Source organism: Pholcus phalangioides, unplaced genomic scaffold, assembly GCF_987345545.1.
Source record: "Pholcus phalangioides strain wild (caught in Gottingen) unplaced genomic scaffold, Ppha-v1.0 ptg000011l_1, whole genome shotgun sequence".
Taxonomy (NCBI): domain Eukaryota; kingdom Metazoa; phylum Arthropoda; class Arachnida; order Araneae; family Pholcidae; genus Pholcus; species Pholcus phalangioides.
In genome coordinates, this window is record NW_028301604.1 from 21,343 (window position 1) to 44,879 (window position 23,537).

Sequence of the window (23,537 nt, forward strand, 5' to 3'; positions counted from 1 at the left end):
AAAAATTCCACATTTTTTTTTTTTTTGCGGTACCCCTTTTCTCTTGATGTCCTAAACACGTGTTTAGTTTGCTTTTTCCCTTACTGAAAGGAGAAAACATACAAGAAGTTTTCCCTTTCAGTTTTTTTTTTAAATTGTATTCGATGCTTGGGAAAAAAATCAGAAATCTACATAGGAGATTTTTATTTCTGAATCTATAATTCGCCCCGTCATACAAAGGACTGTGGGTGCTCGAGCACCTACAGCACCCCGGCTCCGACGCCACTGCTTGCACATGCAAAAACATTGCAAATTCAATCACTTTGGTGTGGACTCCTGGCCATAAGAATATTTTGTATAACGAGATTGCCGATAAAGTAGCACGACTTGCGACAAGAAATAATAACTTCCTTCTTTCACTTTTATGGAAGAAATTCTTAATTGTTTTAAAAACAACGTTGATCAGTATTTTACTTGTCAAAACGAATATATCTACGCAATCGATTTTTTCAACTGTGTTAAATTATACTCACGATTTTTTCATAGTCGAAAATATGAAACACTTTTTTATCGTTTACTTACAGAGCACCCACCAAAGATTATTTACATAGAATAAATCAGATTTCATCTCCGATCTGTGACCATTGTTCAGATCCTGAGACTTCACTGCATTTCATATTCATTTGTAAACATTGGATTGAACAACGCTGTCAATTTGCTATTAGCCTCTCGATTCCCAATGTCAATCGTTTGTCTTGGATGAATTTATTAAAGGCGAATGCTGAACAATTTGTTCATTCTTTGGGAAAATATCTTTATGCATGTAACAGATTTTAATTTGCGTTTAATTTTGATTTTTTTCTGTTTCTGTATTCACATCAGATATGAAATGAGATATTTTTTACGTTATGTATACTGCAGTTATTTATTTTTTAGAATGTGAGAAGCATTTGAATGGAAAAGAAAATTCGTAGTTCTTGTTTTTGTTTTTTTTTAATCTCTCTGAAATTTTATATTTTGTTTTCTCTATGTGTATTTTGGTTAGAATTTCCAAGTTTGATTTTCCCCCATCCCGATCATGTAAGGTTTGTGCAAATTCTACCATCTTTAATGTAAATTTTGCATTCATGTATTCACATTACGTATATGTACTCTCATATTTACATGTATATTACATGGTGTAAATTTTTGTTTTAAAGCGGTCCTAAAGAACTTGTAGGTATAAAGGACGTAAAATATCATGTCATGTCTTGATGAGGGGTCATCTACATATTTAGTATTGTTCAAACTGCAAAATCTTCAATATAAACCCTTATTTTTTCCATCTTATCTAACTCATCGCATTGCGTTTACCCTAAAAATAACATTTCATCGCTGTTAGTGTAAAAATGAGAGAGATATGAATGAAAATGTGTTTGGGGGCACCCCAAACATTGATAAACTGAATTTGAAGGTTTGCAGAGGAAAAAACACACACTAAACAAGTTTCGAACGATAAATACTCCATATGCTACGCAAGTGTTTGGATTTATTGCTATTAAAAAATAAATAGTTTTTATTTTATGGAGGTGAAAAACAAACTTTTTTAATACTCTTCATTTTAGTGACTGTGATTGAACGAATATTTATACCATACTTATTTCGAACGATGTGTCACAAAGCAATTGTTTGTGACGAGAATTTAATCAATTTAGAAAAAAAATATAAGAATTTTCCTTCGAACATTGCAATATTTTATATTATAATTTTGTTTCATTTGCAATAACCCAATTTTTAATAATGCTTGAAAAAATACGGATGAAAAGAAACGCAGTGGGGTTTTAACAGAGATGACTCCACCAATAGCCACTACCCTAAACTTGGCACACACTATAAGATGATTTACGCTATTGAGAGAACCGTTATTTATTGATCATTATCTCCATAAATATTAACATCAATCTAATTGTATAGTATTAATTTCAATAATTATAATCAATTGTGAATTCTTTGCACATTATTATATTTACCATTTCAGCTTATGAATGTTGTCTAAGGAATGAAACAAATTTCTGAAATAGTTAAAAATTGCAAAATTTCGTTGTTTATTTGTTTACTCGAATACTTGAAAAAAAATGTTTGAAAAACTGGATGGATGACTTATTTATCGTATCACCATGTACTTAAAACAATAACTGCCCATTTCAGTAAAGTTATGAGCTTCATATTTAAACATTTTCGCATAATTTCTCATGAGAAATTTTTCAATGAGTCAAATTTACATCTAGTATACAGTGGCGTAGCCGGGGGGGGGGAGCAGAGGGAGCGATTGCTCCCCCAATCGAAATTGTGCCTACATTGGCGCCTATTTTTCTAAATGACTTTAGATCCTTAAAAAAACTTGAAAAATATATATTTTTTCATTTTCTACCTTCATTGACTAAAATGATGAATAAGGAAAAAATATACATTTATATTTGCGCCTCTTGCAGTTTCACAGTGATTGGGTTTGTACTAATCCTTAAGAGAAGAAAAAAAAATGGAGGTTTTCATTACCATTTTTGACAATTGCTCTCAAGCTCTTCATCTGGAAGCATGTTCAGATCAGCCCATGTTCCCCCACCTTTATTAAAGGGCAGAATCTTGCCCACTTCTTTTTTCTCTTGCTATTGGTTGTTCTCGGTAGAGCTCCTAGAAATATCTTTCATTGGTATGAGGATATGACGTTCACGAAATGCTCATTCTGTTCTGAAGGGCCACCAAGAGCATTGACTAAGGCACCTTTTAAAGAAATTAGGCATGAAAACCCATGGTCCCCACATAGGGAGGGGGGCTGACAGGGCCCGAAACAGTTATCATTTTTTTGCTTTTTCACGCTATAAATCAACTACAGAAGGGGCCCGTTAAAAGTCTTACCGAGGGGCCCGCAAAAGATTCCAGCCTAGGGGCCCCGCTACAGCATGTGGTGGCCATGCGGGAACCTATATTGGACAGACCACTGAACCTATGAAGTAATGGCTAAGATTCAAGCTCCAAGAAGTATCGTCTTTTCTTTGGGTGCCTTAGGTAGAGCTTGAGTTCCTAGAATTTCTAGGCTAGAAATACCACTTTATGAATGGGGGACTTAGCTAGATTCATAACGCCTAGAAATGCCACATTATCTGCCTTGGCAAGAGCTACTAGCTTGTATATAGGGCAGTGTCAAAGACTGAGAAAAGGTGGAAAACAGCTATGAGCTTTTGAGCCATAAAAAACCCAAGATTTTGGAGCACAAAAAGGGGTTCTGGAAGAGTTTTTCTTTAAAAAAATGGGTAAATAAAAAATCTATAATCTTGGGCCAATAGCGTTCTGATATGTAGAGAAAACTAATCTTCTATATTTGTATGACAATATATTGTACTATATTATACGGTGATAGTGCATAGTTTTATGTTAAAATGTGACTTTTTCAGAAGCATTGCCTTTTTTCATGGTGTAGTTTCTCGTTTCCACGAATCACTGTTTGTTTCATCATTATGCATATACAGCAGTGTGCCGAATCGGCGAAATTATTCTCTGCAAAAAGTTATGGCTGGTGTGTTTGTTAACTCATGACATATATCTCCCCTCCAATTAATCCCAGTATTTCTTAAACTTTTGGCACCCGTGGCCCTCCCCCCGACTTCATCATCATTTATCCGTGACTGCCCAGAATAGCCTGACGCAGGGGTTCTCGAACTTTTTCCACCTGAGGTGCCCTTTTCTCCCTATTCAATGCTTATCCGCGAGCTTCGCCTGCTCCCTAGAGCTGTTTAACAAAAAATATTTTCGAAAAACCTTAGTCAGGGTCACCGCTCCATGGTGCCCCTGACGAAGATTGGAGACACACGAGGGTGTCGTGATGCACAGTTTGAGAACTGTCTGGCCTAATGTAAAACAAACCCAACACAAAGAACTGAATGAGCACGCATCAATACATCAACGCGTTGAGACGTTCCTCAAAAAAAGGGTGGCGATGAGCCACAAGCACATACACTTTGAGAATCCGTTGAATATTTTATAAATAAAATAATAAAAATGCACTATGTGTATACTCATCACTTTTTAAAGCAGAATTCCGGGCGTTATTTGTTTCTTTATTTCCCATAACAACACATTGGTGGTCTACGCAGGGCCGTGTTACGACCATCAAAGGAACTTTTCTACATACCTGCCTAACAGTTCACTCTCGAAAATTTTAACTGGATCTCATCTTCATTCCCTTTTGCACTTGAAGCACCTGGACCGGGCCTCGAATTGTCTACGTATTATGAGGAAAGTTTAAAAGTAACTGAAGATACATACATATACTATTTCAGAAAAACAAAGTGTCCACGAAACGTTGAGTCTTAAAAGATAATCTAGTTTTTTAATTGGCACTTATCCGAGCGCTTACGACACTTTCTAATATGAACTATGGCGTCGTGAGGTTTGCCTACTTACCCGAAGGCCCTCTGGTCAAATTACGAGTGGAAAAATCCAAGAGTCCAGAGGGTTCTCAAACTGTGCGTCACCAACCTTTGTCGGGGGCACCGCGGAGCATCCCGAAGGTTTTTCAAAGAGAATCTTTGTTAAACTGCTCTAGGGAGCCGCGGACGAGCATTGATTAAAGTAACGGGGCACCACGGATGGAAAAAGTTTGAGAACCCCTGCGCTAGTCTGTACCATTCATTACTAGACATATTTCCATTCTTCTGATTTGTTATAAAACACATGGCATGAATTTATTTCACTAGAAATAAATATACATGTTATAATAATAAATAAATATACATAAATAAGCACAATGCCTTTTTAAGTTTTTTAACTTCGAGCGGGGAGAGAGAGAGAGAGCTCCCCTTTAAATAATATCTCCAAAGGAAGCTGGTAGATAATAAAACATAAAAAATATTTCAATCGATTCATACACCTGCCACTTTCACTTCGATTCGGAAGATGAGCAGTGGCATTACAAACACGCCTCAGAGATACTTAAATAGATTACGGACGCATACGACTATTTCTGGTGCACACTAATTCGTTTGAAGCAGTGGTTCCTAAACCTTTTTGGATTCAGGCCACCCTCTGTGCGTCTGCAATTTAGTAGTATGTGATAACCACTGAGATCGTGTGGACATCATGGTGGATTCAACCCGGTTTGAACCCCACTAGTGGCACAGTGGCGGTGACCGGAGAGAGTCTTTTTTTTTTTTTTTTTCAATTTCTAGGTACGAATGCTAACGCTTTCGTTTGGAAAGCCTTTCCGCAGAGAGCAGGCAGGCTTTGGTCATTTTCTGCACACGAGGGCTAATTAGACCGGGACCTACAATTTATTGCCGATTCCGAACAGCAGGCTTGTTTTTTATACTCATCAAAAGGTTAGCTCGCTAACCCCTCGATGAGGGACTCCCTGCGGTAGCAATTTTTTTGCTGCGGTCAAGTCGCCGTTTTTTTTGTTGCACCCCTGTGTCAGGAAAGTTTTCTGACAAGGACGAACCGGGTATCGAACTCACGACACTTCTAAATATCCTTTGGTACTTTAAGCGAGCATCTTATCGACCGGGCTACCGCGCCCCCCAGACAGGCTTGCACCGTGGTATTTGCTTAACACGAAACTTCAAGCATCTGCCTGTTTTACTTGTAATATGGAAGACAGATGGCAAAACTTCTCGAACTGAAACCATACATAACTATGACATCATATATACGTTACGGTCACGCATAATATAAGAAATAACTTTCCGGCATGCATTAATTTGTTAGAAATTCCATAAATCTGTCTTGCTATCTTCCATAATTCTTGTAAGTACATGCACGATTAAGTAGAAATAGTGTGCATGTGATATGTGCTTACGAAAAGAGTGTAACATGATAAAAGCGATTAAATGGAAGCATGAAGATTTCTCTGTACTTTCATATCTTGGAATAATTTTAGAGAGAAAGAAAATATATATTATTTATATTTATATTATTGACTATATTATTATACTTTATATTATTGACTATATTATTATACTTTATATTATTGACTATATTATTATACTTTATATTATTGACTATATTATTATACTTTATATTATTGACTATATTATTATACTTTATATTATTGACTATATTATTATACTTTATATTAATAATGATTATTATATCATACCTTTTTTTATTTTATTCTCCTATCATTTTTTATATTTTAATCTAAATTTTTTTTTTAAACTACCTGTTGGGGTAGGGTGACCATACGTCCCGTATTTCCCGGGACAGTCCAGATATGTTTTGTTTTCTTGTCCGTTCCGACTTTTTGGCAGGGACGGGCTTAAGTATTTTGCGGCCCGGTGAAAAAATAAAAATTGCTGCCCTTGTGAACAGGGGTTTTCCAATACCCCAGGGTGTCCATGGATACTCTGGTGCCCGAGAACGACTGTAAAACTCCTTCATAGTCATTAAAAAATTCCATTTGGCAATAAATATAGACAAAAGTGTCCGCTTTCCAGTAAAAATATTGCAAGTGCGCCTCCAGGCACTCGAAGATTTGGGGCTGTCAGGGCTGGAAAACCGATTATCTACCAAGGCCCTCAACCTTCTCTATCTTGGATTGAATTTTAAGCTATTGCTTTGCTAAGAAGTTGAAGTCAAAAAATGTAATCATTTTTATCCCCTTTTGCGGCCCCAAAAATTTAGCGGCCCGGTGCGGCCGCACCCTTCGCACCTGCGTAAGTCCGGCCCTGCTTTTTGGCAAATGTGCCCCGGTTTTTTACACGAAGCCTACTTGGATTTTTATTCTCTATTGAAGTCAAAGATTGAAATTATTTTTCAACTCATAAATTATATTATAATAATTATAAATAAGAACATTAATCTCTCATATTTGTTTTGATGAACGTTTTACTTCGTGGAATTCATTTTAATCCGCAGCAATTTACAGTAATGCTTAGGCTGACCATATTTCCTCGAGAGAAATACGGGACATTGAGATTCCAAATACGGGAAAATACGGGACATCGCCAATTATCGCCAAAAATGACGCCAAAGCCGAGCAAAGTTGCCAAATATTGTTAAAATTACGGTAAAATCACAATGGCGGGAAATGAAACGTTACTGCAAATTGCAGTGGATTAAAATGAATTTCACGAAAAAAACGTTCACCAAGACAAATGTGGGAGATAAATATTCTCATTTATAGTTGTAATTATCATAATATAGTTTATTAGTTGAAAAATAATTTCAATCTTTGACTTCAATAAAGAATAAAAATTCAAGTAAGCGTCGTGTAAAATACGGGAAAAACCGGGACACTTTTGCGAAAAAGTCGGGACGACCAAAAATACAGAAAATACCGGGACTGTCCCGGGAAATACGGGACGTATGGTCACCCTAGTAATGCTTCATTTCCCGCCATTTTGATTTTTTTAATGTAGTTTGTGCAATATTTGGCAACTTTATTCACTTTTGTGCAATAATTGGCGATGTCCCGTATTCGGAATAACAATTTCTCGTATTTCTCTCAAGAAAATATGGTCAGCCTAAGTATATTCATTATTAAATGTCGCCAGGAAATATAGTGGTGCCAAATGGCTCAAAAGTTGCGGTACCCTCGCGGTCCCGGGGCTAACGAGAAAGAGAGTTGGCCCGGTCTAAGGCAACTTGATAAGGGCCTATTCTAGTGGCTATAGCCCTTAGAGGATATATAAAGTTATATTATATTTATATTAAACTCTCTCTCTTGTATTTCTTCTCAATGCTATAGCCCCGTCGCGGTCCACTGTGACGTTTCCATGATGTCACAGTCGCTTTACCGGGTTCTAACCGGGGCTATAGCCACTAGAATAAGGGAATTATTCTATAAGGGAATTTATTGACTTTTATGTCGTAATCGCAAAAACTACTTTTTCTACTCCAGAGAAGTGTCCAAAAAAAAAATGAATAAAAAAGTTTTCAATCTCAAAAATCGAATATCTTTCGTTCCCTCTTTTTTTGCGCGGGAAATTCTGCTAGGTCTCAGACGAATTTTTTTTTTCCGCTGCTTGGCGTCATTAACGAACTAGTATTCATTGCAGCAACCCTAGAAGATCTCAGCCGGAGAACAAAATGGCTGCCGACGAGCCCGCTACCCCTATCTAGTCGCCTTAACCGGGGCTAAGGAGAAAGACGTCTTTCTCGTTAGCCCCGCGCTTGACTCTGATTGGCTGGTAAAGTGCAAAAGTATAAAATTTCTATTAAGCTCAGTGGCTCGCGAGCCATGGAGGAAAGAACAACTCCGGGGACGATGGAACAAAAAGTTTGGAAGACCATGTTCTAGAGAGCAAGAGCCATGGAGGAAAGAATTTTCAAGAGCCTTCTGCTTTAGAAGGTATTGGTACTGCTCGAGCGACTGAGCTATAAGTGGCTCGAGCACATCCTCGTTGCTCTTTGAAAAGAGCCGCTCTTCTAGGCGGTTCATGAGCGGACCGCCCATCTCTAATCAGTCGCACGTGTAGTATGTTGTGGGTGGGATCAAAGTCTCTTGAAAGATAATGCAGCTTTGGGGTGGGATAGATAATATGCGGATAGGTTCCGATGTATGAATGAAATACAAGATATACTCGTTAGCTCCAGTCTTATCAACAAATGATGGATATGAACGTAAAGAATGTTATTCGTGCCGCCGACTTCGCGGCTCGGAAGCATAGCAGTCAAAAAAGAAAAGATTTTTTAGGAACCCCGTACATAAATCATCCTATAGGTTTGTATGTTTAATGTCAAACTCATTTGCTTTGGTTTAGGACGAGGGTGCTCAACCTTTAGGACTGTACGGACCATTGCCAAAACTAAATGCTTTGTCAGCTAGGGCAAGAACACATTTTGACGCCCCCTTGTAATATTGGAGAGGTTAAAGGGTGAAATTTGCGCCCCTCTGGTCCGGTGCACCAGACCATAAAGCCTCAGTCCCACGAGAGTTTGCTAGGGGACTCTTTGCAAGATAATTGATGTTAATAAAAGTATAAAGATAATAAAAGTCTTTGTTGGAGGTAAACCACAGCCGGCGTGAAGGAATCCGTACTTGTTCGGTCATTTTCAAAGGAAGACGCTCGTTCCGCTGCCTTTGTATTGAAAGCCATAAAAATTGCTTCCCCGAGGCGACCGCGGATCCTGACAATGACTTTTATTATCTTCAACTTTAATTATCTTACCAAGGGTCCCCTAGCCAATACCTTTTAAAGCATAAGGCCTTAAGACGCCTTCACGTATTAAGGAGTTCTATAAGGCCTGACCCCGAGATTCGTGACGTTATCGAAACCCATCTTCCCTGTAAGATCGTTTTCCAGCACCACACACTAACGCTGATGTGTTATATTTGACCTATGTTGCTATATTTTTTTCTCAATGTTATATAAGACGCCAAATTGTTAGACTTGAGCACTCGAATAGACAAGTTTATACTTATAATTCATTATTTCCAAGTATAAATTAGGGCCAGAGTTTTAATAAAAACGTAATATTTGAGAAAATTACCGCTTTTGACCTCAAAACTTCCCCAAGAGCATTAATTTTTCAAAACTTCATTTCCGTCAAGGGCGTAGCCAGGGGGGGGGGGGACTTGGGGGTCTGGTCCCCCCCCCCCCGAAATGTGAGAAAATGACCGAAAAAAGGGAAAAGATGGCCAAATCCATTGTTCTGTCTCTTTGGTCCCCCCCCCCGAACGAAATTTCTGGCTACGCCCCTGATTTCCGTTGATTTTCACCAAAAAAATATCCATTGAATACCAAAAGAAAATTGAGACCAATTTAACTATATAATATCCTTTATTTTTCATCACACATACAATATATTTCAGTCATTTATAAAAAAAATATGTAAAAGGAACTTTTCATGAAATATAAATAACTTGAGACTAAGTTCTTGATGAGAATATTCTCCTGTTGTTTATAATATAGTTACATATAATATCCTTGAGAACATTCTCTGGAAGGACCACTTTCATACATTACTGGGGAATATTCATATAGAAAATAATTATTCTGAAGTTATTAATAGTGCTTGCTGAGAATATTCTTCAGTTACCAAAATCTTTCCAGAGAGTATCAAGAATATACGTAATAACATGTATTATAATAAATAATCTCGATAAATAACTTGAGAATAATTATTTTTGATAATACTCTAGTAATTTATAATAGTAGTCATTTGAGAGAATAGTCTCTCTTCCCGTCGAGATGGGAATGTTGAAGTTTGTAGACCACAAATATTAATGTTTGAAAGCAAGAAAATTAAACCAACACAGGGCTGAATTGCACAACTTTTAAAAGAACTGTGATACAGAATTTAAGTGTATGTGCATTGAAGAAGAAAACAGTTCTGTATCTTCTTAGAATGAAAGTGGTTGTATAAGAATAGCTGCTTTTATCATTCAACTTTGATTTAATTTCTTTTTTGCTGTGAACTTATTTCTGAAATTTATCTAATTTTAAAATAATTTAAGGTTTTAATCTAAAGGTTTCTGAAATCTTCATATAACCAAACTTTTAAAACCTCTCGTGATCTGAGAATATTCCAGAGCTAAAAGTTGTCATTGGGGGGTGATTATTCCAAAAATTGTTTTGTTGTAAATGTTTCAGGCAATGAAAACTGTATAAACAAAAAATATATATATATATATAATAATATATATATAATATCTCTTTCCGAAGATATATGTCCGCAACAGCCAGTTGTTAAAAACCTTCGTATGGTAGCGGAGAGTGACGTCATCCTTGAATAAGTCGCCATCTGGTGGCAACGTCAGCAGTTGTGAGCTTGGCCGTCTATGTACGGTCCCTTTCAGTGTACACGAGCTCCAAGGAAAGATTGAGAGATTCTGTGCCTCTGTAGTCTAGTGGTCTAGGGCATTCACCCGGAAAGTGAAAGGACGTGGGTTCGATTCCCCGCAGGGGCAGTTGAATTTTTCTCTTTCCGAAATATATCTTCGCAACAGCCAGTTGTTAAAAACCTTCGTATGGTAGCGGAAAGTGACGTCATCCTTGAATTAAAAAATTCCCTGAAGACAAAATCCTTGTTCATGGGACAGCTCTTGTGTTACAATTTTCTTAAAATCCCCCATTTTTCCGAGTTTTTTTAATATTTATATTGACATGAGAAAAAAAATCTGAAAATTTCTCATTTGATATCTGTTAACTAAGATCAGATGGGAGAAAAATCAATCCAAATGTGGATTTGGCTATTGGAATGTTAATGCCTTTGTTTCATCCAAGATTTCAATACATTCCTTGAGTTCAAATTTCGCTACATTCAATAAAAAAAATTACTTATTTTTATCATAAATTAGACTATTATGACACATCTATAAATTTGTTGCTCTCATCCCAGGGAATGAAAAAATTCATTAAAAAACAATTTGTTGGGAAATAAATTTTATTTCAACATAACACATTTCAAAAAAATAAGTGGAATTTCCACGCTTGGAAAATAGCTTGCTTTCATTGAATCACATTTATATCATGTTCTAATTACAACTATGTAGGCTACATCAAATTACAGAGAAACCTTGATGTGAAACAATACTCTTCGGATCAAAAGAAAAATGTCGTTGCAGAGAGATTGTTATAACGTGAGGCAGCAGTGTAACAATAACCGTATAAACATTTCCAAATGAGACTTGTGAAAATATTGTTGTAAAGAGATTTATCATTATATCCAAGTATCGTTGTGAGGTTTCACTGTATCTACAACATATTTGCTAGACCATAATGAGCAACATTAATATTGCAATATCATTGTACTAGAAAAAATAGGACATTTGCGCATTACATAATTCAATAGAATTACAAGTTTTATCTACATATACACAGTAGAACCTGCATAACTCAATAACCCAGATAAATTGGCATTTGTTATTCTCGTGGTCAGCACAATACTAAATTTAATAGGGGAGAAATCTATAACTGGCACAAGATGGGTAAACACTGCTTAAGTTGACTACAGTTATGTACATATACAGTTAGTCCTGCTTATATCACTTTCATTAACCTTCATTTTTTTAGCACTTCTAATTTCCTATTAATTTTACTTTCTTTTGATTTACATCTTTTTACCTTTGCTGACTGTAATAATTTTATCATTATGTAGTTTGCAGTAATTGTTTAAAAATATGTTGTATGCACACCAAATTATTTTTTCTACATTTAGTTCCATACTATGCTTCTCCTTACGAAATTCATTATCGGGAAGCATTTCATTTTCTGTTAATGCTGCCATTGTTAGAGATGCAGCAACCTGTTTTTGTTTGGTGGATTTTAGGAAATCATTTTCAAAATCTGTTATGAGTTTACTCACAATAATGAAATTGAATATTATTATTTTAACAACAAAGTTATCAGGCCAGGATAGTTTTCCTCGGTCCAAGTTTTTTATCAAATTTTAGTCACACTCTCTGTGAAGCAGAGCTCTTTATCTGTCAATAGTTCTGAAGAACACCAGTGACATTTTAATTTCTTCAGAATCTTGAAAACACAATATCCAGCAATATAAGTTAGTACTAGCAAATGAATTTTAATACTTGTATCATCCAATGGGAGAACAGAAACATGAAACATATGGCATTCATCATTTGAAAAAGCATTATCAATATTATAATCATCAAGAACAATTTCTCCAAACGTTCTGCTATTCATTTTTAGATTCAATAGTGATTGCACTCTAAGCTTGTTTTCTGATTCAAACAATTGTCTCTATAGCCCCGTTCATATGTGCAAGATTAGGGGTCACTTTGGTGATAATTACCAGCATGACAACTTTTTTCCCCTCGTAGGGAAGAAAAATGTGGGGGAAGCTCATCAAAAAAAGCCCATCTTTCTTGGGATGGATTGGAGGTCGACACCGACCTTCTCTCCCATAATCCTTTGCGCCGCGAAAACTACTTTAAGTTCCTTCGTCAGCCATCTTGAATCAATCATTTCTGTTCAACCCATATAACCAGTGATGACTTCCGGAAAGAAGAGGGGGGGATTACCGGCATGAAATAAACGTCATGTGAATGGTTTGTAGCGAAAATCCCTGTTACCGGGAACTTCCCGGGATGTTTTATAGCACATGTGAACGGGGCTAGTGAGATGTGGTATTGACTACCCGCCATTTGCCTATACAATCCAAATCCACCTTCTAAATTATCTGTTTCAAATTTCCCTGTTAAAATATACTTCAGATTCAATTCTGTGATACCGTACGAAGCTATTTCTAAAAGACTATACGTGCTTAATTTTAATGCTGTGAGAGTTTCTTTGGTCAACATTCCAGTGGTACATTTCATGTTTTCCCAGTTATCTAACCAATCCAAAAAATAACTCAAAAATTTGACCTTTTCATCAGACTGAAGACATGTTAATGGAGTTTGGTAATCATTATGTAAATGCCCCTTGTAGGAAAATTTGACATTAACAATAGACCACCATGTCACAAATATTTTTATGATATCTGCAGTACCTTTATAGTGCTGTAAGTTAAGATTTTGACCTATTTCACATATAGCTTGAATGATATGCTCATTGAACACTTGTACCACCAAGCTCACACATTCTGCTTTTCAAAGTTATTTGGATTGAGACTTTTGAACGATAGAGAATAACTATACTTTACTAAATTGTCAACTTCAGAAGCATGCAACCTTCTCAAGGTTGACCATGAAGCTGTAGAAAATGTTTTGTCATCCGTGGATTCGCCAGTTTCAAAAAACTTGAATTTTGGATAAAACATGTTCCACTATTTTTCTGATTTACCCAATTATTGCGGACACGCTTAAATATATGTACTGTGTCAATCATATAAAATACTGGTTTGTTAGGTTGTAGTGGATTTTTATATACAATTTTGCAATTTTGATGGAGAGACAAACATGGAAGCAGCTTCCCAATTGATAGAATTATTATCTGTGATTATACATATTACATGAAAGCCCACTTTTTCTAATTCTATGATAACATTTTTTGTGTATGCATGCAAGATTTCAGCATCTATGTTCTTAACTGGTACCATATCTTTATAAGGGGACGGGATACTACTGATCATAAAAATATGGGCACTAGAAACAAAACCAGATGTTTGTGCTCGACCAATAATCCAATCCTTCCTCCTGAATAATCCACACATTGCTTTAAGTGAATTTCGTCTATCATCAAAACAACATTTTTGCCAGAATTTTTCAAAGTACCTGATTTTTGTTTTACATATGAACAAAATTTAGAATTTCGTTGCTCATGTTGAGGCTTCACATTATAAGAAAAACATACTCTTCTGATTGTGGATGGGTGAGGCATGATAAAAAATTGGGAATTACGAGTAAATTTATATGCTTGAGGTGAAATAGTAAAAAGAAGAGAGGCAAACACCATTATGTCTTGAGGAATATCGTTTAGAGTTAGAAGCAGCTATAAGCAATGACAATTGCTCTTTCATAAAAGATATACACCTTTCATTGAATGTGTGAAATGCACCAGAACTTAAAATTGATATTACTAGATCAACTGCATCAAAAACATGATCAGGTGAATCAAGATGTTTCATGAAACTCAATATTATTTACTTCATCAGTATTCGAAACCTTTAGCGGAAACTGCCAGTTGCCAAGTTTTTCCAGTTTGATGTTATTACAGTACAAAGTGATGTTGAGATCATTAAAACTTACTATAAAACTCTGAATTGTTGGAGCAGGTACATCGACAATGTGGCACAATAGAATTTCATTGTATACTGGCGTCATCAACAGAGATAGTGTCCAGAAATTTAATTTTGCTTGCAAATTCTGAGAGAGATGTAAATTGTTTGAGTTTTTCCAGTTCATCCTTCTGTCGAAGGCTTTCTTCAAGGGCAGCAAAGAAGTGTGCTTTCTCTAGCTATTGTCTCTTTGACTCTGGACTGACCCTTCTTGATGACGAAGGCTTTGATAAATAGGATGGCTGATTTGGAAACTGTGATGGTATAACTCCGGCCCTCAAATGGGGTCTTTCCAGCTTGACTTATGGAGACATTTTTTTTCTCATCAAAAGCCTCTGCATAGAACTGGAAGTCTTGCTCAAGAAAATGCCTTTCACAAACCTACAATACAAGATAAATTAGAAAAACTGTAGAAGCAATCTCTCGTAAATAATATTAGGTAAATTGAAATGTCATGCACTTGCATGTCAATGCAATGAGATTTGTTGATAGTTTTCGAAAACTTTCTCGTCCACAAACTTTTGCACACTTTGGATACATCACACTCTTTGTCTTCCAAAATAAACTGTAATCATGTTTCTTCTATCAAAGTTACCACAAAATCTATTCATGCTAATGCCGCCACTACTTATATGAAGAAAAACCACACACACACTGAGAATTTTTTTACCACTAAGTCACAAATCAATGAGTCCTTGAATATTATGTCAACTAATCTCGTCAGTTTTCTTGGGTTAGTTGCTAATTAATTTCAAATATTACTCACAGAACACATTAAATGTATAATACGGACTACAAAATAAATTCAAGTGAATTTTTGCCTCATTAGTTCTCTAATCGGTGGCTTTTCTTAACTTGCTGTGTGTTGAGCGTTTGAAGTGGCAGGCATCTCAAAACATTAAAATGGTAAATTAAAGTATGGAAACATGATGGCAATGTTAAAAACTGATTATATTATTGAACATTGAGGATATTCACATGAATCCGTATGGTATTGGGTTCGAGAAAAAATAATTTAATGAAAATTCATACTTCACAATCTTTAAACGCATTTTTCTCAAATCAATTTTTGTTGCTGTGAGCACGATATCTCATGAACTATGTTTCCTATTTCCTAACCAGGAATTTTTAATTACATGCTGCATTTATTGCCTTTCGCATGTCCTGTGTTGCCTTAAAAGTGTAACATGCTTGATTAATAAATCATCAGTGGCTCATGACTCAGCCAACACACAAAACTGTCTAATCATTGTAATATCATGTGTGAAAAAATTATTAACCACTGAATAGCAACTCTTTTCTTGGCAGGAAAACTTGAAAATTTCAGAATTAGAATAACTATACTGTGTATATAATTATTTGGTGCGATATTATAAAAATATTTGATGGTATATTTAGGAAATAATAGTTCAAGCACACACAAAATAATGAATTGGAGAATCTTACCTTGCTATATTTTGTTGCCGTAAAATCTTTTCTGTTGATAGCTTTCGTCCATTTTGCTCTCAAATCATTGTTGTAATGGAAACTATAAACTTTAACTGAGGGCCCATTTTTATAATTTCCATTATACACCGTGGAACGCAGCATGGGGTCGGCATCCTTAATTTAAAATTATCATTAAACTATAAAAATGATTTGAATGATCTTTTTAAATGAAATTAAATCAAGACACGTGGCCACGAGCATCACCATTGCATGCCGATTTCAAGTGTACAAGAACTGAATCTGTACACTGGACAATAGTGGATCTTCTGTTGCTGACGTCACGAATGATAGCGAAAGAGGTGTGCAGGCCATCTTAGTTTTCGAGGGTTACGACCAGACCTGCCTACTTCAGACTAGGTACTTCCCACTTTTGTTTGAAAACTTGTTGTGGCCCACTTAATTATCTGGAACAATGCCGCAGTAAGTGATCTGTAAATATGCTGCTTATCTTTTATCTATATCCTAAGTGATCTGGAGTTGTGCTGCTTGTTACTTAAATTATCTGTAAATTTGCCACTGGTCGCTTAAGTATTCTGATACTGTGCCGCGGTGATTTTAAATATGCTGTGAATCACTTAAGTGCTTCGAATATGCTATGGCTAACTTGAAAGATCTGAAAATGTGCAGCGAGCTGCTTAACCATTTAAAAAGGCCAATGTTCCATAAATGGAACAGTTTTTATGTACACAAATATCAGATAAAAATTGATTCAAACGTTTGTTTTTTTATTGTATATAGAAAAAGAGTTCAAAGTATTTTTTGAAATAAACTTGGAAACTTCAATCGAAATGGGGGAAAAAAATGCCTAAAAAATGTCAAATTTCAAAATTCAGTCATAAAAAACTTTTGATGAACAAAAACATCAATGAAACAAAAAAAACAAACGTTGACCCAGAAGAAGACTATTGATATATTAAAATGATATTTTTTTATATTGTGCTACGAAAGAAATTCTTCGATTATTAATCAAACGTATAGCTAGTTGACAGATCTTTTACTAGTTGATGAACAAAATGTTATTATGAACAAAAACATCAATGAAACAAAAAAAACAAACGTTGACCCCGAAGAAGACTATTGATATATTAAAATGATATTTTTTTATATTGTGCTACGAAAGAAATTCTTCGATTATTAATCAAACGTATAGCTAGTTGACAGATCTTTTACTAGTTTCAAAGAAAACTCAAAACAACCTTCCAATGAAAATCAGTGTTGGCGAAATTTCAAAAAATGGTAACCACGCATCTTTCTCAAAGTTCATCTGAGATATTGCCATTGCCAATAGTCATTCTTTCATAAGTAACTGTAGTTGGAAAATAATCCTTTCTCCGACCAGAACCCCGCGCAGCAGCCGTCAACAAGTTCGTCACTGTGTCCCGCTCACGGAATAAAAGAGTGAAATGCCTATCCCCCACTTCGGCCGGCTCTGGTAGTCTGCATGACCGGCTGGATATGGTAGGGAAAGAGTTAAAGGGCTATGCACAGGAATATGGTGGTAATTTGTATATAACTAACAATTTGAACCATCGCCTACAATTATTAATGTCCCTTTTGGGAATTTTCTTATTAAGCTTTTTAAAAACAAAATTCATCCCTTTTTGATTGTGTGTGATCAAGTGTGAAATTTTTGTTTCTGAAAATATGTATATTTTTAGGTGTTGCTAACATTTTAGTTGAGGAAGGTGGTATTACTGATCCAGATGTTATCCAAGTGAGTTTTAGTTTTAAACTAGTTTATTTTGAACTACACTGATGTTTTTTTTTGGAATTTATCAGTGTGGCTACCAATGTGGAAAAAAAATCAAGTCCCAGAGAAATTTAAAAAAAATATATTTTTAACCATTTCTTTGAAAAAATTTGTTTTAATCCTTTGTAAAAAAACAGGCTGAATTTCTAAGGATTTCCATTTGCAGCTTGTACCAGAGACATCACTTTATTTTGACATGTTTGGAAATTCACTTAGATAATGATAGAGCACTAGACAAATTCTAAACACAAGCGTTAACTGTACAGTGCATGAGAAATGAAGTGAAGAAAAATTTCTTTTTATCAAAGCTGACTTTCTGACTAATTACATTCATTAAAACATGCAGGTGCTATCATTGTTTCCACTTTCCCTGAAGTCCAAAAATTGCAGTTGATACCAACAATATATATCAGGGAAAAGAAAGTGGTATAAAAAAGAAAGAAAATAGCCAATGCAATAGAAAAACTGAAGCAGAATGTTAAAGAAAAAACAGGTATGAAACCAGTGGAGAGATTTTCAGATTCCTAATTACGGGATCATCATTGATTCTTTTCATTCCAAACCAAATCGGTACAGTAAATAATAAACATTGCTTAAATCATAATAAATTTAATATATTTTATTTTTCAATTATATTTAACGATATTATAAAGTATAGTTTTTAAAATATATATATTAAGTCTGCTTTGACTCACGTTAAGTAAATTTGTAATATTTTTTGGAAGATCAAACACTTTTATGAATTTATGAATAGTCCTGGTTATGAAAGTCCCTGGTTGAGAAAAACATTCTCGACGGAAGTGTCTGGATTATAGGGGTTGTACTGTATCATAGATTAGCATGCAACAGGACATGGAGAAACGTCATTATATGTGAAAATTTGTTCCGTGTTCATTATGAACGAGTCAGACTGTATAACACTTAGATATACAGTGAAACTCCTTTTATTCACGATAAAGGAGGTTTAGTACAGTCAACCCTTGGTTTGTTAACAATTCAGTTTATGAACAATAAAAAAATGATTAGGTTTTACAAACTAGTCTTGGTTTATGAATATGCAAGCTGGCAAAAAACAGGCCTTACAAACATGCAAAACAGACACAATCTTGATGGAAGTATATTTCAGTTCTTCATAAGTCTGTGGCATGCCAATTCTTTTTAAATTTATTTCGAAGAGTTGGCTGGAGAACTAGATTTCATCACAGTAAAGTTTCCATCCCCTAAATAAGACTTTTTTATTGATCCCATGGATTGGCGTCATTTCAAGCATTAAGAAGTTTAGTCTACACCAAAGAATTTTTTAAAAGATATTTAAGAATAATTTTTGTAATAGAACTATTACTCAACTTCTGAAAACTTTATTTTAATACACCACATTTTATATTTACATAGTTCTCATAGCTTGGCGGCAAGTGATTTACCGCACCGAGAATTTGGGTTGGAGGATATTGTGGCCAGATTGTATTACAGGCAAAGATTTTGAAGGCTTTGACATTGAGACCATCATTGGTATTGAGATTAATCCATCCTTTCCTCCTTTATATTTATGGCTATTTTTTTAGCGTTGGTTTAATGGTTTTGTCATTCACAGGAGCTGTTTTCAGTCCATCAGGGCCCCAGGAAAAGATTAATTCATTTTGCATTGATTCCTGAGGAACAATTTTTTTTTTTGGTTTCCAACAATTTCTTCTACTAATTAATGCAGTGGTTCTTAACCTTGGGAAACCCACAGCCCAGTTGATTCCTTTTTTGTGAGTGGAAGGCTATGTCATACACACAGCTAATAAGAAAAAATGAGACACGGAATCGCTCATGACCTGGTACGACTAATGTCGGGGCCCAGCGGTTGAGAAACACTGTACTAATGGACTTGAGGAAAAAATTAAGTTCATAAACCAAAGGGGTTGACTTTATAAGATTTTAAAAATTAGCTCACAAGAAATTATTAGCACCATTGCTCAAGTGTTTGACTCACATTAACTCTCTTAGCTAAAATGTATCTTTGAAAATCTACATTTAAAAATTTATTTGTTCCAAATATGGGAGGTTCTGCTGTATTTGCATTTCTATAAAATGTGTAAAATTTAAATCTTTTAACTTTTACACACAAAAATCGTACATTTGATACACATAAAAATACCTATGAAAAGTTATATTGTACAATTTTCTTTTAAGTTTTAAGCAAAAATATGCTTTTACTTTGTAGGTTCCATAAAAGAAATATTAGGTAAATTTCTGATGAATTTCACTGATTTCACCCTCATTTTATAAAAGTTTTTTCGACAAAAACTTTTATAAAATCAGAAAAAGTGTTTTCATAGCCTTTAAGCTTTTATAAGCATAAAGCTTACATGCTCAATCCATGGCTCATGGACCACATTTGATGGGCAAACTCAAACCTAAAATGATAAAATTATGAGTTAGGGAATGACGCATTTAGCCTGAAACAGTCTTTTGTTAGTTCTTTTTACTAAACTAAGTGCTTGTTCCAACTAGTGTTTCCTGATTGGAACTTTCTATAGTTGTTTATATTATGAAGACCAAGAGGCAACTGATAAAAACTACATATAAGTCCAACAGAGATTGGCCCAGGGTTGGCAGTTTTTTGACGGTTTAAACTGTCACATCAAAAATCCTCCGTCAAAAACCTCAATGTTGCTTTTCAATATAAAAATTACCATTGGAAATGCACACGTTAATTGCATGTAATGTTTAAAGTGACTATGTTATACAAAGAATAAATATTTAATATGATTCTAAAATAATTTCCTACTCTCCACAAAATTATTTTGAACAAAAAATATATACAGGGTGATTATAAAAAAACTATCCCGACATATGGGCTCCTAACTATCATACCATTCACAGAAACTGAATGAAATTTTGGCATAAGGTATTTTGAGGTATGCGCTCAAGAATGATATGGAAAACAACAGTGTCACTCTAACAGTTACGGTTACAGTGAGAAAATTTCGAAAATATCAAATGGCAACACCAAGTTTTTTGTATTGGAATGTGATCTCCATTGTGAAAAACCCTAAATAGCGTTCGAACGGCAACTGTAGCATAAAAATCACCGGCGGTAGATAGGCTAAAAGTGAGGACAACCAATAAGGACAGAGAAGCAGCATAAAATAAAGCATTTTATTGTGTTTCACAAATTTTCCACATGACCTTGTGGAGGACTAATCAGGCTGGGATCTCAGCTGAAGAAACAGTGTGACGAATGAAACGAACATTAATGCTCTGGTACACGGCAAAGTCCTTTTTACTTTTTCCTTGCCTAGCTCCGGGGATTTTCGTGCTACAGGTGCCATTCTAACGCTATTTAGTGTTTTTCAGTATGGAGATCGCATTCCAATACAAAAAACTTGGTGTTGCCATTTGATATTTTCGAAATTTTCTCACTGTAACCGTAACTGTTAGTGACACTGTTGTTTTCCATATCATTCTTGAGCGCATACCTCAAAATACCTTATGCCAAAATTTCATTCAGTTTCTGTGAATGGTACGATAGTTAGGGGCCCATATGTCGGGATAGTTTTTTTATAATCACCCCATATATGGTTTTTTCTTATAAAATATACAATTTGAATAAAGCATAGCATAAACACTGAAGGAAAAACTATTGAATGATTTGACATTCCAAAATTTCTTCAACTGCTTATATGTATGCTTTGATATAAGGTATCTGCTGTACTCTTTTTACAACAGGTAAGTGCTTAAAAAGTTTATTACATCATATATGTAATGATGATTTCTGTTATTAAATTATCTACATAATCATTGAGATACTCTTATTGTGCATAACATTGAAATATATCTAGTGATCAAAATAATAAATTCTACAACTAAAATATCATTTAATTTGGTAACGCTAGCTTGTACATGAAGCTTAAGAAACTCCTGTAACTTATCCTTAGTCAAACCTAGTTATTCTTACTTCTGCACTATGATATGGTGTATTTAATAGCATTTATAATGCAATGGTTTTCCAGTTGAAGCTGTATTTAATTTTAAATGTGCAAAAACAATGTTTTGGGTATCAAGTCCTATCAGCTATTCTTTGGTTGAAAATACTCTTTAAAACCCTGTGAATTAATACACACTAAGCTCTAAGAAATTTTTAGATGAAAATAAATGTGTTTAATTAGTGTATTAACAGATTCTGTGAGAGAATTTTTACATGGAATAAAATTTTGGACAGATCAGAAAATTTAAAGTATCAAAATAGATTCTCAGTTATTATAATTCCGAATATAAAATCCTTTAACCTACATAAAAGTGTTTTTTTATTTAGCATATCTATCAGGTAAAAACTATTTGACAACATTGACAATAAGTTTTTTTACTGTTTTAACACTGAAGTTTCTGAAGCATGGGCGGAGATACGGGGGAAGGGAGCGTCAAAGGTGGAGTCGACTGTTCTAATGTATTTATGAATTGACATCGTGTCCCCCCAGACTTCCAAGTCTATCTCCGCCTATGTTCTGAAGTCTAAAACCTAACTCTGTGATGCCCCTATCATACATATTTCGAATAAGCAGCTCTATTCCACTTAGCAAATTGAACACAGGTAATCAGTAGCTTAGATAAAATGAACCACAAAACTATATTTTCTAGACTTTCTGTTGAAAAATTCAAAATTGCAAATTATAATTAATATTTTGTTTTAATTATTGTAATAAATTAATGTTTAAAAATAAAACATTGTAATATACAAAAAAGTAAGTTTTTCATCATGTTATATTCCTATTGTGTTCAAAACATTTATATTTAAAATCTTGTTTAAACAATTGAGAATATTTCATTGTTGTCTACAGCTCATTACACAATCATTACAATGATCCACGATAGTTTATTAATTTTAAATTAATTTGGTTTGATTGAAAGCATCATTTTAATGATGATGAAAAAACTTTTTGTTGATTTTAACTATTTTTTTATGAAAATTTATTTTTTCAGGCTGCTCTACTACATGATACAGTTGAAGACACTGATACATCTCTGAGTGAAATCGAAGAACAATTTGGTAGCACAGTAAGAGGAATTGTTGCTGAAGTTACAGATGATAAGAGTCTTCCATACGAAGAGAGAAAAGCTCTTCAGATAAAGAAAGCTGCTGATTGTTCGTATCAAGCAAAATTAGTTAAATTGGCAGATAAACTGTATAATTTAAGAGACCTGGAAATTTCTACACCTGTAGGATGGGATGAACAACGTGTTTCCAACTACTTTTTATGGGCTTCCAAAGTGATTTCTCAATTAAAAAATACAAATTCCATCCTAGAGAAAAAGTTGGAAGAACTTTTTGCAAATAGAGGCATATCGTTTTGAAAAAATAAAAGTACCATTTGACAGAACAGAATATTTATTTTCATGGTTTGATACCATTTGAAAAGCAATCATGTGGCAAAACTTCAAAACCATTTACAATTCACATTCATAAACTTCACATATTAGATAGACTATATACAGTAGATAAAAATGATTAATAAACAAAGAGTACAAATCACATGCACATGTTCCAACTCTACCAAGTACATGGCCATCGACGCATATTACGCAAATCAAGACCCTCACAATTCAAATAAACTTCTATATCTTACAACATCTGACAAAAATAAAAAACATTTTTCATAGTTAAGTTTCGTAGAACTTAAGA

General features: G+C 34.7%; 1 protein-coding gene and 1 non-coding gene across 2 annotated transcripts; both read left to right on the plus strand.

The window, feature by feature from the left end:
- Nucleotides 1-8,390: 8,390 nt before the first annotated feature.
- On the plus strand, nt 8,391-23,240 carry LOC149079903 (guanosine-3',5'-bis(diphosphate) 3'-pyrophosphohydrolase MESH1-like). The gene is made up of 3 exons (XM_089238685.1): nt 8,391-8,674; nt 17,781-17,836; nt 22,838-23,240. Exons 1-3 carry the CDS (start codon nt 8,560-8,562, stop codon nt 23,207-23,209), a joined length of 543 nt encoding a protein of 180 aa, XP_089094811.1. The 5' UTR covers nt 8,391-8,559; the 3' UTR covers nt 23,210-23,240.
- TRNAS-GGA (transfer RNA serine (anticodon GGA)) lies at nt 10,791-10,864 on the plus strand. The gene has a single exon. It is a non-coding gene; the product is annotated as a tRNA-Ser (tRNA).
- Nucleotides 23,241-23,537: the final 297 nt, after the last annotated feature.